General features: G+C 41.7%; 1 protein-coding gene across 1 annotated transcript; it reads left to right on the top strand.

Moving 5' to 3' along the window:
• The first annotated feature begins 2,069 nt into the window (after nt 1-2,069).
• Nucleotides 2,070-11,747, top strand: Anks4b (ankyrin repeat and sterile alpha motif domain containing 4B). The gene is made up of 2 exons (XM_032892765.1): nt 2,070-2,307; nt 9,934-11,747. Exons 1-2 carry the CDS (start codon nt 2,144-2,146, stop codon nt 11,018-11,020), a joined length of 1,251 nt encoding a protein of 416 aa, XP_032748656.1. The 5' UTR covers nt 2,070-2,143; the 3' UTR covers nt 11,021-11,747.
• The last annotated feature ends 1,906 nt before the right edge of the window (nt 11,748-13,653 follow it).

Here is a 13,653-nt window from a genome sequence, read left to right as displayed (position 1 = left end):
ACAGAGAATCAGAGACAAGACAGAAACAGAGAGAGAGAGAGCTCAGAAAGAGAGAGAGACAGAGACACAGAGAGAGACAGAGATAGAGAGACAGAGAATCAGAGAGAAACAGAAACAGAGAGAGAGAGGGACAGAGAGAGAGAGACAGAGAGACAGAGAATCAGAGAGAAACAGAAACAGAGAGAGACAGAGAAAGAGAGAGACACACACATACACACACACACACACACACACACACACACACACACAGAGAGAGAGAGAGAGAGAGAGAGAGAGAGAGAGAATATGTGTGTGCATGGTTTTCTGTGTGATCATGAGTGCACACGTGTCCGGCATATGTGTGGAGATAAGAAACAGCCTCAGGTGTCATCCTTGCTCCTCGTTGGAGGTAAAGGCTCCTGTTCACTTCTGCACACTACCAGCAGGTTGTTCTGTGAACTTCCCAGGATTTTCCTATTTTAATCACCCTTCTTGAAATAGGAGCTGGGACTACAGACAGCTGCTTCTTTGGCTTTTTATGTGAATTCTGGGGGCCTCAAACTCTAGATTCAAGTACTTTATCTGTGAAGTTAAATCCTTATGTACAATTTCTATCATCGTGCATTTAAAGTATATTTCATTTATATTGTGAAGTTTTAATGTATGTATATAATGATCAAATCATTTATCGATCACCTAAGACATCACTTCTCTGTGCAATCCTCTCCTCTGACTGTTCTGAAGTACACAACACACCAGTCAACCTTAGTTTCCTACTGTTCTGTAAAACACTACAAGTCCAATTTGGCAATTCCTTAAAGCTAAATAGAAATTACAATAAAACCCAGAAATTCCATGCCTTGCTACATGGATGTAAAAATATATGTTTACACAGGAACATATATTCTTAATAACATTTTTCATCATTAACTTAATGGATACAACCTAAACATCCAACCAGTACGAGTATTAAATGATAAAGGGTATTTGATATGCTAGTATAGAAGAATATTATTCAACAATTAAAAAACCTTCAAAACATATTCCTTTTAAATAAAGGCCACAAAACTATATCGCAGAATTCCAGTGACATAAAGTGCTCACAACTGTAGCTATAGAGAGCGAAAATTGATTCCTGGTTTCCTAGGGTTGGGAGTAGGAATTAGTTGCTAACAAACACAAAGGACATCATTTAAAAGTTCTGTTGTTACATTTACTCATTTTTCTATGTGGTATGGGAGAGTCTGAGTTGGAGTGGGTTGAGGGATGGTTTTAGTGTGGAGAAAACATTGCAAAACTGAGTTTACAAGAGGGCAATTGGCATGTGTTTGAATTTACCAGTCTGACAAAACTAGAATTTAATAAACTCATTGTCAAAAAAAGACCACCTACATGAAATAGTGCTGTACATGAATGGGATCTGTTGAAGCTGTCCACAGCAATCTCCACCATGCAAATGAGGGTGGCCCTGATTGGCTGATATTTGATTTCCAGAGGATACTGGGTTCACATGGTATAGCCTGTGGTTCTGAGTTATACTTGGTTTAGATTGGCCTCCCTTATTTATATCATTCTACACTGGAAAGTGGTGAAGCTTTCTAGACCAAACTTTTTTTTTTTTTTTTTGGGAGTTCCTGGAGAACCACCTGTTTGTCTTCCAGCCCGCCATCAGCCTTCAGTCTGCCACTGTTATGGTAAAGATTTCACAGCTGTGAGTTTACCCAGATCTTTGACTTTATATTTCAAATGGTTAAATTCAACTTGTACAGACTATACCTGTAAAAATCTACTAAAACACCCCTTCTCCCACACCAGTGAACTTAACCAGTTCTGAGTTTTTTTGAGATTATTTCCCATATTCTGTACCTGGGTGGTCAGTATCACATCTGACACTTGTTAATGGGCACAGTAAAGATCAAATGTGCTTCATCACATGCATGAGAGATACCAGAGGCCTCAATGTTCATTGTTATGGTTGGTCTCAAAAGTAAAGGTCCAAGTCCAGGACTGTAGGCCTTCTGGATGCCTTCCAAGAAGCGAGGGTGAAGTGAGCTTTGGCCTGGAGTAATACTCCCTGTCACTGATTAACCAGCCCTGTTGGAAGACTTGTGTGACCAGCACTGCCTAGACAAAGACACCTGGACAAGCTCTGGTGGGCAGAAAAATGTCTACCCGCTATCACCAAGCAGCAAGTGACAGCTACCTGGAACTTCTGAAGGAGGCCACTAAGCGTGATCTAAATCTCTCAGATGAGGATGGCATGACACCCACTCTCCTGGCAGCCTACCACGGCAACCTTGAGGCCCTAGAAATAATCTGCAGTAGAGGGTGAGTGATCCCTGTTAGGGCATCCTGGGTGGGGAATGCCACTCTGGCAGTGAGAGACAGAGATGTCCACATAGACATTTTGCTTCTTTGTAGGTCCTCTAAGTAGTTGGCTTTTAGAGAAAGAAAGACTAAGCTAGGTATGGTTTCTTTCCCTGTGAAAACAGCCATTTAGAAGTCACTCAGGCAGAGGTGGGTGGGGTGTGGATTGTAACTATATGCCCTGAAAATCACCTCCATTGAATTTAAATGGTTAACTCTTTAAAAGGAGGTCACCATGCTTATTGGTTCAGTGATCTTCCTTGGTTAGAACATGGCTTTATTTTACTTTTCCAATCTTGTCACTAAAATCTATCTTTACAAGCACTCGGCCTTGGTGTAAACTCCTGGTTCTTCTGGCTTTCCATCTATAACATGAGTCTTCAGTCCATCTTCACACACACACACACACACTCACACACACACACACACACACACACACACCCCATCCCTTAGCTTTAGATTCCAGTCTTTGCTAACTCTTTTATTCTGCTCACCCTGCTCATTGCCAGAGAGCTAGTCAGGGTAGGCAGTTACACTTAGATGGGTCTGGGTGAGTGAGAAGAGTGGGGGAAGAGGGAGAGGTAGAGAGTAAGGGAGTCAAATGACTCCAGTACAGTGCATATTTAGCATCTGGTAGGTGACAGTCCACCTCTCCCCCTTCTCTTCCCTTCTTCCGCTTTCTCTTTCTTCCACTCCCTCCTCTTCTGATTCTTCTTCTCATATATTTTTGGTGCTGTCCAGATGGTCCCTATCAACAAAACATCCTGGTGCTCTTGTGGCACTCAGATCTGAGAGGGGAAGCCAAGCAAGCAGCTTATGGTAGATGTGACAAAGTCTGTTCCAGGGAAGGGAAATTAAGCTGGTAGAGAAAGACAGGGAGCTGATCAAGGCTGAGGGAAGTGCTTTCCCCCTAAGGCAGAGAGCACTGTGCATTCCGAGGGTAGAAGACGTTGAGTTTGGCTGGACATGACTTGCACAGGAACAGACCTAAACCATAAGACTGGACTATCAGGGGCCTTGAGACTTCTGTTCAGGACTTGAATCTCCTCCTGAGAGCCTAGAAACCACACCCTCCATTTACAGAGGAAGCAGTCACGTAGATTTATGCTTATGAATATCGTTCTGGCTATTGTACATTAGTCACAGAGAATGTCTAGGGACGTTCAAGGTAAAAGTGAACCAACATGGTGTCACTGGGTGTGAGTAGACACGGAGCTTTGAGTGACAGTTTGGATGTCAGATAGTGATTGGATGTGGCAAGTAAAGGAGGAGGAGGGTCAACATCTGTTTGGATTAAACAGATTGTAGATATGGACACCTCATTGAGCTGGGGAACATGTCAGAAAGAGCACGCCTACTCTCTATACTGAATCTCCTGAAACTTTATTCAAGATAGGTCTTTCTTCTTTTGAGTTAATGTCTCAATTTTGTTATAGCAATTAAATACATAACACACTTAATTTAATTTATAAGGATACCTTAATATTATAATCAGCAAATTTATTTCTTAGTTTATCCCCCTGTTTGATACATAATTCTTTTTTTCTAGTTTGCAGTGTTGTGGTGATTATTCCTCCACATAAGTCCTTGTCCATATTTTTTTCCCCGAGTGTAAATTCTCAGAACTGAAGTTTTTGGGTCACTTGTGCTATGATCACAAAATGCCTCGGGCAAAGTAATTTACAGAGGATAAAACTTATTCTCATAGTTTGAAGAGCAGCCAGGAAGTCTAAGATCAAGTTGGCAGGAAGTTCAGTGCAGGGAGAGATCTTTCCATGCTGGTTCCTTATTGCTGCCACCTCTGGGAGAGAGAGAATAGTAGGAGAGAGAAGATGCAAGCGAACAAAATTCTGGAAAAGCAAGTTCCTTTCTTTGACAAGGAACCCCTTTACATGGTGAAAGGCGGGGTTCCTGGTGAGGATGAAAACGCCAATGCTGAGCTGCCATGCACTTCCGTCTTTGTGAGCTGCGTGTCTGTAACATTGCTCCACTTTTATAATGGCTTCTTAAATATTGACTGATAAAATTGGCTTTCAAAGATGTGTGTGTGTGTGTGTGTGTGTGTGTGTGTCTATGTGTGTGTGTAAGTATGCCTATGTGTGTGTGTATGTCTATGTCTATGTGTGTATATATGTGTCTGTGTGTGTATGTGTGTGTGTAAGTATGTCTATGTGTGTGTGTAAGTATGCCTATGTGTGTGTGTATGTCTATGTCTATGTGTGTGTGTAAGTATGTATGTGTCAATGTGTGTGTGTTTAAGTATGTCAATGTGTGTGTATGTCTATGTCTGTGTGTGTGTGTGTGTGTGTGTGTGTGTTTAATGGTAGTGTCAGCATGCTACAGTGCACACGTGGAGGTCAGAGTATAGCCTGGTTGTCAGACCTCCACTTCCCATGGTGTTTGAAAGCAGGTCTTATGTTGCTCACAGGCTGACTGGCCCATGACCCTCCAAGGACTCTCTTGTCTCTGCCTCGCATCTTGCCAGAGGAGTGCTGAAGAAGCCTCTGATTTGACTTTAGGTGAATCTTAGGGATCTGAACTAGGGCCTTAGGCTTGACCCATTTCCACAGCCTTTAAAACACTTTTAAATTTAACAGCATCAATTCTTTGCCATATATATTAAAAATATGTTGACAAATAATATTTTAACAATGGATACTTTAATCATAATTGCAAATATATACATAACATATACTTATTGAATACATGTGTATATAATGTATATTTTAAGTGGACATAAGTCTGTCAATCTGTACTACCTAATCTAATTTCAAGATCATTCATTCCAAATTATTGACTGATAAATATCTTCCAAATTTTTCCTTTTGCCCTTATGTACAAGTATATATTTTTCTTAAAAATGCACTCATACAAGGCATAGTGAGAAGCTAATCATATATTGTTATCAATTTGCAGTTAAAAGTTGCTATGCATGCAGTTGTTTTTATGACTATGTTATATTTCCTTGTATGGCTTTATTGTTACTTATTTATTTGAAATCAACAAGTAAAAATCACACAGCCAGGCATAATGATAGTGCACCTGTGTTTCCAGCATTCTGAGTCAGGAAGATTGTAAGCCTTACTTTATAGTAAGCACTTGTCTCCAAAATCTTTCATATACTTACAGTATGGTATTTTAAATACATCTATGTTATTGAGTGGCTGGATCAAGCTAATTATATGAAACCTTATCATTTTTTGTGATGAAGATATTTAAAATATAGCTTCTTAGCAATTTTCAAGTATGGAAATTGTTTCTTGTATAGTTATCCCATTGTAGAGTGCATTGCTTGAACTTCCCCTGTTTAATGGACATTTTGGATCCCTAACCCTGTATCACCACACTTCCCTCCCTGCCTCCAACCACTGTCTACTCAAGAGACTTTTATAGGTTCCATATTGTTTAAATCCACATTTGAGTGAAACTGTGAGGTATTTGTCTTTTGGTGCTTATCTTATTTCATTGAACATAATGTCTTCCAGGCTCATCCATGTTTCCAAATGTGGACTGTCTTGTTCTTTAAGACAAAAGAGTATTCTATTGTGTGCGTGCATGTGTGTGCCTGTGCGTGTGTGTATGTATATGTGCATATGAATATATGTTTATATGTAATTCAATTAGTTACCTATTCATGACACTTAGTTCCTTCTCATTTCTGGCTTTGCCAGGGGCAGTTTGACTTGTGTCTTGTTGGCGACAGTAAGTAGAGTCAACAGGAACAACCTTGCTTATTCAGCTCTGTCCAGAGCCTCACACTTCCTTGGGATAAGTTCCTTAAAGCAGAGCAGTGAATTCTGGCGCTCCCTGATGTCAGAGTTTTGCTGTATATCCTGTTGAGCTATCTGAGCCCGAGTATGCTTTTCCCAGCATGCTCCTTTCCTCATGATCCCACTGAAAACCGACAACTGATAATTTTCAATCATTTCCTGTTGGTCGGGCAAACACTGGCAGTGTATGGTTTTAATTGGCATTTCCTTCATGATTATAAGTACAAATAATTCTTTTTTCAAGTAGAAAAACATTTTTGACAGAATTATTGTTTTCTGAGAACAGCTTTACACATATTCAAAATCAACTTCAAAAGAAGAAACTGGAGTGGAACAGATGCCCAGAGTGTTATAATTTAAGCAAATTACCCACTTAACAACAATAACAAGCCCACTTAAAAATTATTGCTTAAAACTATTGCTTACTAAAAATCAAAGGCAAAATATGGCTTATTTTAAAATTGCTTCAGGAAGTTTCTCTTTTTGGGGAGAAAATACCAACACTACATTGAATCTATCCCAAAAAACCCATAGGATATTGGCATTAGATTCTGCCTATTAAAACAAAGTGGGGTGGTTTGTAGGTGGTGGGGCAAGTATATACAGAGATTTTACTGAGAGCCGTGAGCCAGGAAACTGGGTTTAACAACGTGCGTGGAGTCCTGCACTGGAGAGGCAGGAACAGGAGCTTCTCTGGGACTTTTGGAGTAGTCAGTGGAGCTAATAGGTGAGACCTAGAGATCTAGTTTTAGTGAGATACCCTTTTTCAAAAAGACTAAAAACCAGAGGATTGAGGAAGAAAGCCATGTTAACCTCAGCCCTCTTTGTGTCTGTTTTTTAAGCATGCACACATGTACACACACACACACACACACACACACACACACACACACACACACACCAAGAGATACATGAGTCAGGCATGGTGATGCTTGCCTGTGATCTCAGAAATCAGGAGACTGAGGCAGGAGGATTCTGAGTTGAAAACCAGCCTTTGTTATATAGAAAAACTCTTTACAAACAGAAGCATGGGAGAGAGTAGGATTAGATTTAAAAAGACTTCATGATACTTGAAAATAATAATTTTTTTATATCAATTGGAAAGTTGTCCTTAGGGTTTAGATGCACTAGGGCAACCCATGGGAATTCTGCACTTCAGATTTTCTCTAAAGAAGATGCACCTCCGCCCAGTCTCGGCTTTCTCCTTGCATCTTGAAAGCATCACCCAAGAGCCACTGAGATGAGAAAACTCACTCCATTCTGCCTGAGCAGAGGGATCTCACCCAGACTCTCAACAGCCTGTTACTTCCTGCTACACCTCACCCTGCCCAGCACTCCCTCTCTTCTTTGGCTTATGCAAACCAAGGATAATGTAGTCAGATTTAAGCAGTGTGTTTTTGTTTATGTCGCGGTCACGTCTTGGCCGGTTTCCAGTACTCCTTTGATGTCTAGGTTACTTACCGGGTCCTTTGAAAATGGTGTTCAGTTAAGTAAATAAAAAGTGAAACCATGTGTTTGGGGATGAAGAACTGTGCTCCCCAAAGATTCCACTGTGCCAAGGCTGAAAGGAGGGGTCTCCTTTGATCCAAAATAATTAAATTGGGCTAACGCTAGAGCCCTCTTAACAGAGGCTGCCTGACAAAATGGCATTATTTACCATTTGCTTTCCTTAGATTCAATTTCATTTTCTTTCCCTCCTTTCTCCATTTCTTACCCATAGCTCCATGCTATCTGGTCACACTGATATATACTCTGGGTTCCTCAAATATGCCATGTGATATCAGCCATTCTCATCTGTGCCCACGCTGTTCTCTGCATGAAACAGGCAGCCAACCTATGGCTGGAACTAGGCCACAAGGGGCTTTTCTTGGATTTCACAGAGTTTTTGTTTCAAAATTGAGCCAACATTAAAAAAAAAATCCATGAAGTTCTGGAGTTCAGTCTTCATTTGAAAAATGGATGTGGTTACACTGTTTCTGCCTTCTTAGGGCATAGCCAGGGCTACCCCACTACTGCAGCTTCCAGGAGCTTGATCTTTTCTTGGTCTTTGTTGAGGAAACAAACTTGGTTTCTGTCAGTTGTGTGTCTTTGGGTAGATTTTGAGGTTTTGACTGGAAACTGCAGATGATAAAAGCAAAAGAATGCAGGCTTCTTTCTCTCTGAGAAAATTAGCTAATTGGGTCAATAGAGCATTACTACTTGATAAATAAAGTAAGTTAAGTCAATACTTAACTACAAGAACCAGGCTGGTATGGGTGCTTATACTTGCAAACCTGGTTCTAGGGAAGATGCTGCAAGAGGTTCACCCCAAGTTTGAGGCCAGCTTGGACTACATAGTGAGTTCCAGCCTGTCTGAGATACAGAATAAGATGCTTTCTGAGGGGGGGGGCTTGATGGTTCAGAGGGTAATGGCATTTAAGATTGATCCCATGGTGAACTGGGAGAACTATGCAAGTTCACCATATGCACACCGTGGCACTCATACCCAAACATACACACAGAAAACACAGACATTTAATTTAAATATTTGAATGTTACCATCATTCAAAACTTATCACACCCTCCAGAGTCTCAATTTACCCTCAGGGCGATGATTGGTTCACAACTAAGGCAAACAGAGGTTTACAAGGAGGAAACCCAAGTCTGAGTCATCAAATTATATAATTCTGGTTTTGCCACATTAGCATAGGGAGACTGTGAATCACCTAAAGATCTTGTCAAGCTCTAGATTCTGATTCAGTAAGTCTGGGTTGGGCTCCATTGCGTTTTAATAAAACCATAGGTAATCTGTTGTTGCTGCAGCTACTACTACTGCTGCTGTTGACTCTATGTTTGGGTCAAAAAACTACCCAAAGTAGACAGAATGGTGCATTATCGACCTTTGCTAGGGCATGGATTTTATTCCACCAGCAGTGGCGAGAGGCTTCTTCAATTCACCTCCCTCCTGTGCTTCAGTAGGGTCTGTACTTGCATCTTAAGGCATAACAGGAAATAGAAGCTCTTTTTTTTCAGGTTGCTTTTTCCTCTGTTTTCCACATTTGACTAAAGAGAGGGCAGAAGTGTTGGCTAGAATTAGCTCTAAGTCCTCAGAGAATATTACTAAGTTGTCAGGACAATTGAAAGCCAATTAAACACAGAAATTATTGAAATCATATAAGCTTATAACTGAACAGATGTTATTAAAATGTAGCATTCAACTTACCATTTCATAGCTAATTCACTGTATTTTTGTATGTGTACTCTGAAGTTACACATGTCTATGATATTGCTATAGTGGAAATAGAATAGCATACTATTGTCTGTGTCTTCCAATCTCTAGGTCCAGTGAAGTGATGTGGTTACATGAAAAATTTTATGATGATTATATTTATACCACCATAATGCTGTAAATAAGGCGTTTGGCTTTATTTTTCCCATGAATGAGCCCATTGTTAAACATTTACAAGTATGTCATTGGGTGATATTCCTGGCTTTGGGGAAACTTCTAATTGACCTCAATTAGAATTAGGCATGGTACTATATTTCTTTCCTCTTAGTCGAGTGACCCAACTTTGGCCAATGTGATATGCGAGTGACAGCTAGAAGGGTTTGGGGGAAGCTTTTCTTCTAAAACAGAGGCATAGGGTAGGGACTGTCTAAACTTCTCTTTCTAGCCATCTGTTAACAGGCTGTGACACAGCTAAACTCGGCAGCCATCATATGTCAATGTTAAGGCAGGATAAACATGCATTTTGTTGGTTGTTTTTGTTTTTCTGAATAGACCTTCTCTTCAGTGAAAATATAATTTAACATATATCTTTCATATTTTCTTCTCTAGTGGAGACCCTGATAAGTGTGACATCTGGGGGAACACTCCTCTCCATTACGCAGCCTCCAATGGCCACACCCACTGCATCTCATTTCTAGTCAACTTTGGTGCCAATATCTTTGCCCTGGATAATGACTTGAAGTCTCCACTGGATGCTGCTGCTAGCAGGGAGCAGAAAGAATGTGTTGCTCTCCTGGATAAGGCTGCCACCGTGCAGAACACCACGAACCCCAAAAAGGTCGCCAGACTAAAGGAACAGGCTCTAAAGAATGCGAGGAGGCAGGTGAAAGAGTGTGAACGGCTTCAGGAGAAGCACCAAAACAAGATGGCGCGCACCTATAGCAAGGAGGATTCTGGGACACTTTCCTCTTCCCGTAGCACCTTCTCTAGGTCATCCCTTTCAAATATTTCTGCTGGTGGATTTGGATCACTGTCTAAAGGCATTAAAGATACCTTCAAGCTAAAATCTAAGAAGAACAAAGATACAACAGAGCAGATGGGGACGGATGGCAAAAATGGGCAGAGGCCAGTGATGGAAGTGTTCAGAGAGGAGGAAGAAGACTCACTTCCTAAGGACTTCAAAGAGAAGCTCCATTTCTCAGCAGAAGAAGCCGGTGATGTGCAACATGAGTCTATTCTCAACCGTCCAGGTCTAGGAAGTATTGTTTTTAGTAGAAACAGAGTACTGGATCTTGAGGAAATCTCAGCGAGCAAGAGGGAATTGGAGTTTAAAATGCCCAGTGAGTTGTTCCAAAGACAAGGAGCACCAGGAGCCGATGAAGAGGAGGAGGAGGAGGAGAGAGAGGCAAACAGCACTGCAGGTGATCTTCCTTGGGATGAAGAAGAAGTAGAATGGGAGGAAGATGCGGTTGATGCCACTCCGTTGGAAGTGTTCTTGCAGTCTCAGCACCTGGAGGAATTCCTTCCCTTTTTTATGAGAGAGCAGATTGATCTAGAAGCTCTGATGCTTTGCTCTGACGAGGACCTTCAGAATATCCACTTGCAGCTGGGCCCCAGGAAGAAAGTCCTTAATGCCATAGACAAAAGGAAGCAGGTGCTCCAACACCCCGGGCAGCTGGTTGACACCAGCCTCTGATGGAGGGCATCGATTAACAGGGTAGCCTGAGCCGGGGGTCATGCTGAGTTCCCCTTGAAACCACCCCAGGACCAACCCTGTGCCTGGTTTCTGTCTAATGACAGACCACTGGGTGTAGGTGTTAAGTTTTAGAGAAGACCCTCTAAAACAGAGGCTCAGACTCTGGGAGATACTCCCTATCCAAATAACCATCAATGAGAAAAGACCTTGGGAGACCTCGGAGCCGGAAAATGTGTTTCTCTTCCAGACTTTGCATTCTGTGCAGGCCAAAGGCTCTTACTACTTTGAAGCCCAAAACTCGACTTAAATGGATCTAGTCATTTAACAGATATTTACAAACCATGGGATCGGGTTTACAGCATTCCTGTCTGAGAATCATGGTGCGTAGCAAGTAGAGGGATGGCAGAAAGACAATGTGGGGTCCTTGCTGTGGGCTGGATTCTAAAGTTCAGGTGTGGAAGCCCCAAACGCTAAGTGAGTGTTTTTGGAGATAGTACTCTAAGGATGTGATTGAGGTCGAATGAGGTTCTTAGGGTAGGTTCATACTTCTATCTGACTTAAAGGACACGGAAGATGCCCCGAGGGTTTGTTCGCACCCCGAGAGAGGACGGCAGCCGGAAGGGAGCTGCCAACCAGCCAAGGAGAGGAACCGAGAAACCAAACCTGATAGCAGTTTGGGCTTTCGACCTCCTGAGAAGTGAAAAATAAATGTCTATTGTTTGAGCCACTCTGTCTGCAGTGTTCTGTTATGGGGGCCTAGGCTGACAAGCGTGCCGTGTGCACAAGAGGACAGCGAAGACAGCACACAATTCTCTAAGGGTTCTGTGCCTTCTGAGGTGCAAAAACAGGAAGGGAAGGGTATAGTTTTTTTAGGAAGGTTGATGGTGAAAGTAAATTTTGTGCATCCATGCTTGCTATGCAAGCCCTTACTTCATTAGTGTGTTTCCACCGGCCTGCTGTCTGGCAAGTGCTTGTCATAGTCTAGACCTTAGATGTGGCCCAAAGACCTACATACTTTGACCCCCATGTGGGTCATAATGGTTTGGTCATCTGCCTGTGGAGCTATTGGGAGGAGAGAGACGTCTATCCTCCAGGGTTTATTAGAAGGAAGTTCGGTCATCAAAGCACACCCTTGAAGTAGGTATGGGATTCCAAATGCCCCTTCCTTTGCTTTCCAGCCACTTTGAAGTTAACAAGTTTCCTTTGCCATGTGTTTACCTCAGGTTCCAAAGCACCAAGGCCATGGTCATGGAGCGACACCTCTGAAGTGACAAGTTAAAACAAACCTATCTTTCTTAATTATGACAAATGTTTATTTCTCCCATATAGGCACCAGTGACAGAACAAAGGAACAATCCTACTCAAGTCGAGCTCAAAACCACAGTTGTTTTTTTTTTTTTTTTAAACAGGAGTATGGATAAAGGTAACTGTATTCGCAAAAAGCCTGCCCGTCCTAAGCAGGAGTGATGATTCACAGATCCTGGGAACTCCCTGCATAAGCTGCTGTTTGCTGCTTTTTGCAGTGCTGGGAGTGGGTATTGTGAATTCCTTAACTTTCATATACGTTCTGAGCCTGACAAATTCTCTACAGCTTCTGGAGTCTTCTGAATCTTCCTTCTCTCACCAATAGGTAATGTTTCATTTCAGAGGAAATAGAGACATAGCAGTTACACACACACACACTTAAATCTAGATTTCATATATGAGAAGAAAATATGGGATACTAGTCTTTTTGAGTGAGGTCTGTATATTTTGCTTAACAATCTTTGATTCCTGAAGATGTCTTAATTTCATTCTTTATGTTTGAATGAAATTCGGTTGTGTGATGCACTGCATTTTCTATTCATTGGTGGATGGACATCTAGGTTGGTCCTATCTCCTGGTTATTCTGAGTAGTGCAGCAATGAGCATAGATGTGCAGGCCTGGGTGGTATGTTGACTGGTGTATCTGGGCCACATGACAGTTCTGTGTTCAGCTTTTGGAGGGCTGTCAAGCTGGATCCCATGGTTTAGTTTCCCACCAGCAGTGTATAAAGTTCCTCTTTCTAAAATCTTGCCAGTATTAAAAAAAATGGTTTAAGAGGGTAATTTCAATTGAAACCACCTCCAACTAATAACTAGGTTTTGTTGGAATTTTGAAGCCAGACTACTAACCAGGTAGAATTTACCATCCGCTGTGTGTATGGTATTAGAGCCATTCTTTTAGCCCAGCTGATTTCTCACATCTGAAGTTACTTCAAGAGGCCCATCCAGGATACAGATGCTCAAATGCTTGAACTCACTCATTCCTCCACAGTGGATGGATTCAAGAGCATATGGGTTCTTGGATATGTTACAGTAAAGGATACTTATTTACGAATGCTATGTTTGGTTGTGGAATAAACTGAATTGTACTTGTCCTCAATAATGTGCACAGAAGCAATTGCCATAAGAAGGCATTCATACGTTTTGTGACCCGAGCCTGCCTCTGTCACACATCCTCACTGTGAAGGATCCTCTCTAGTTCTCTAGAAACTTCCTGAGATACTGACCCCACATCCTACCCCAACTTACATAGCAAGGGGAGGCCAGATGGGGAGGCATGAGCCTAAATGTGGGAGTCCTGGTGCTTTTGTAAGACATGTTGATCATGA

The sequence above is a fragment of the Rattus rattus genome, chromosome 2 (genome assembly GCF_011064425.1).
Source record: "Rattus rattus isolate New Zealand chromosome 2, Rrattus_CSIRO_v1, whole genome shotgun sequence".
NCBI lineage: Eukaryota > Metazoa > Chordata > Mammalia > Rodentia > Muridae > Rattus > Rattus rattus.
The sequence above is the reverse complement of the archived record's forward strand: the minus strand, read 5'-3'. Positions and strand labels throughout refer to the sequence as shown.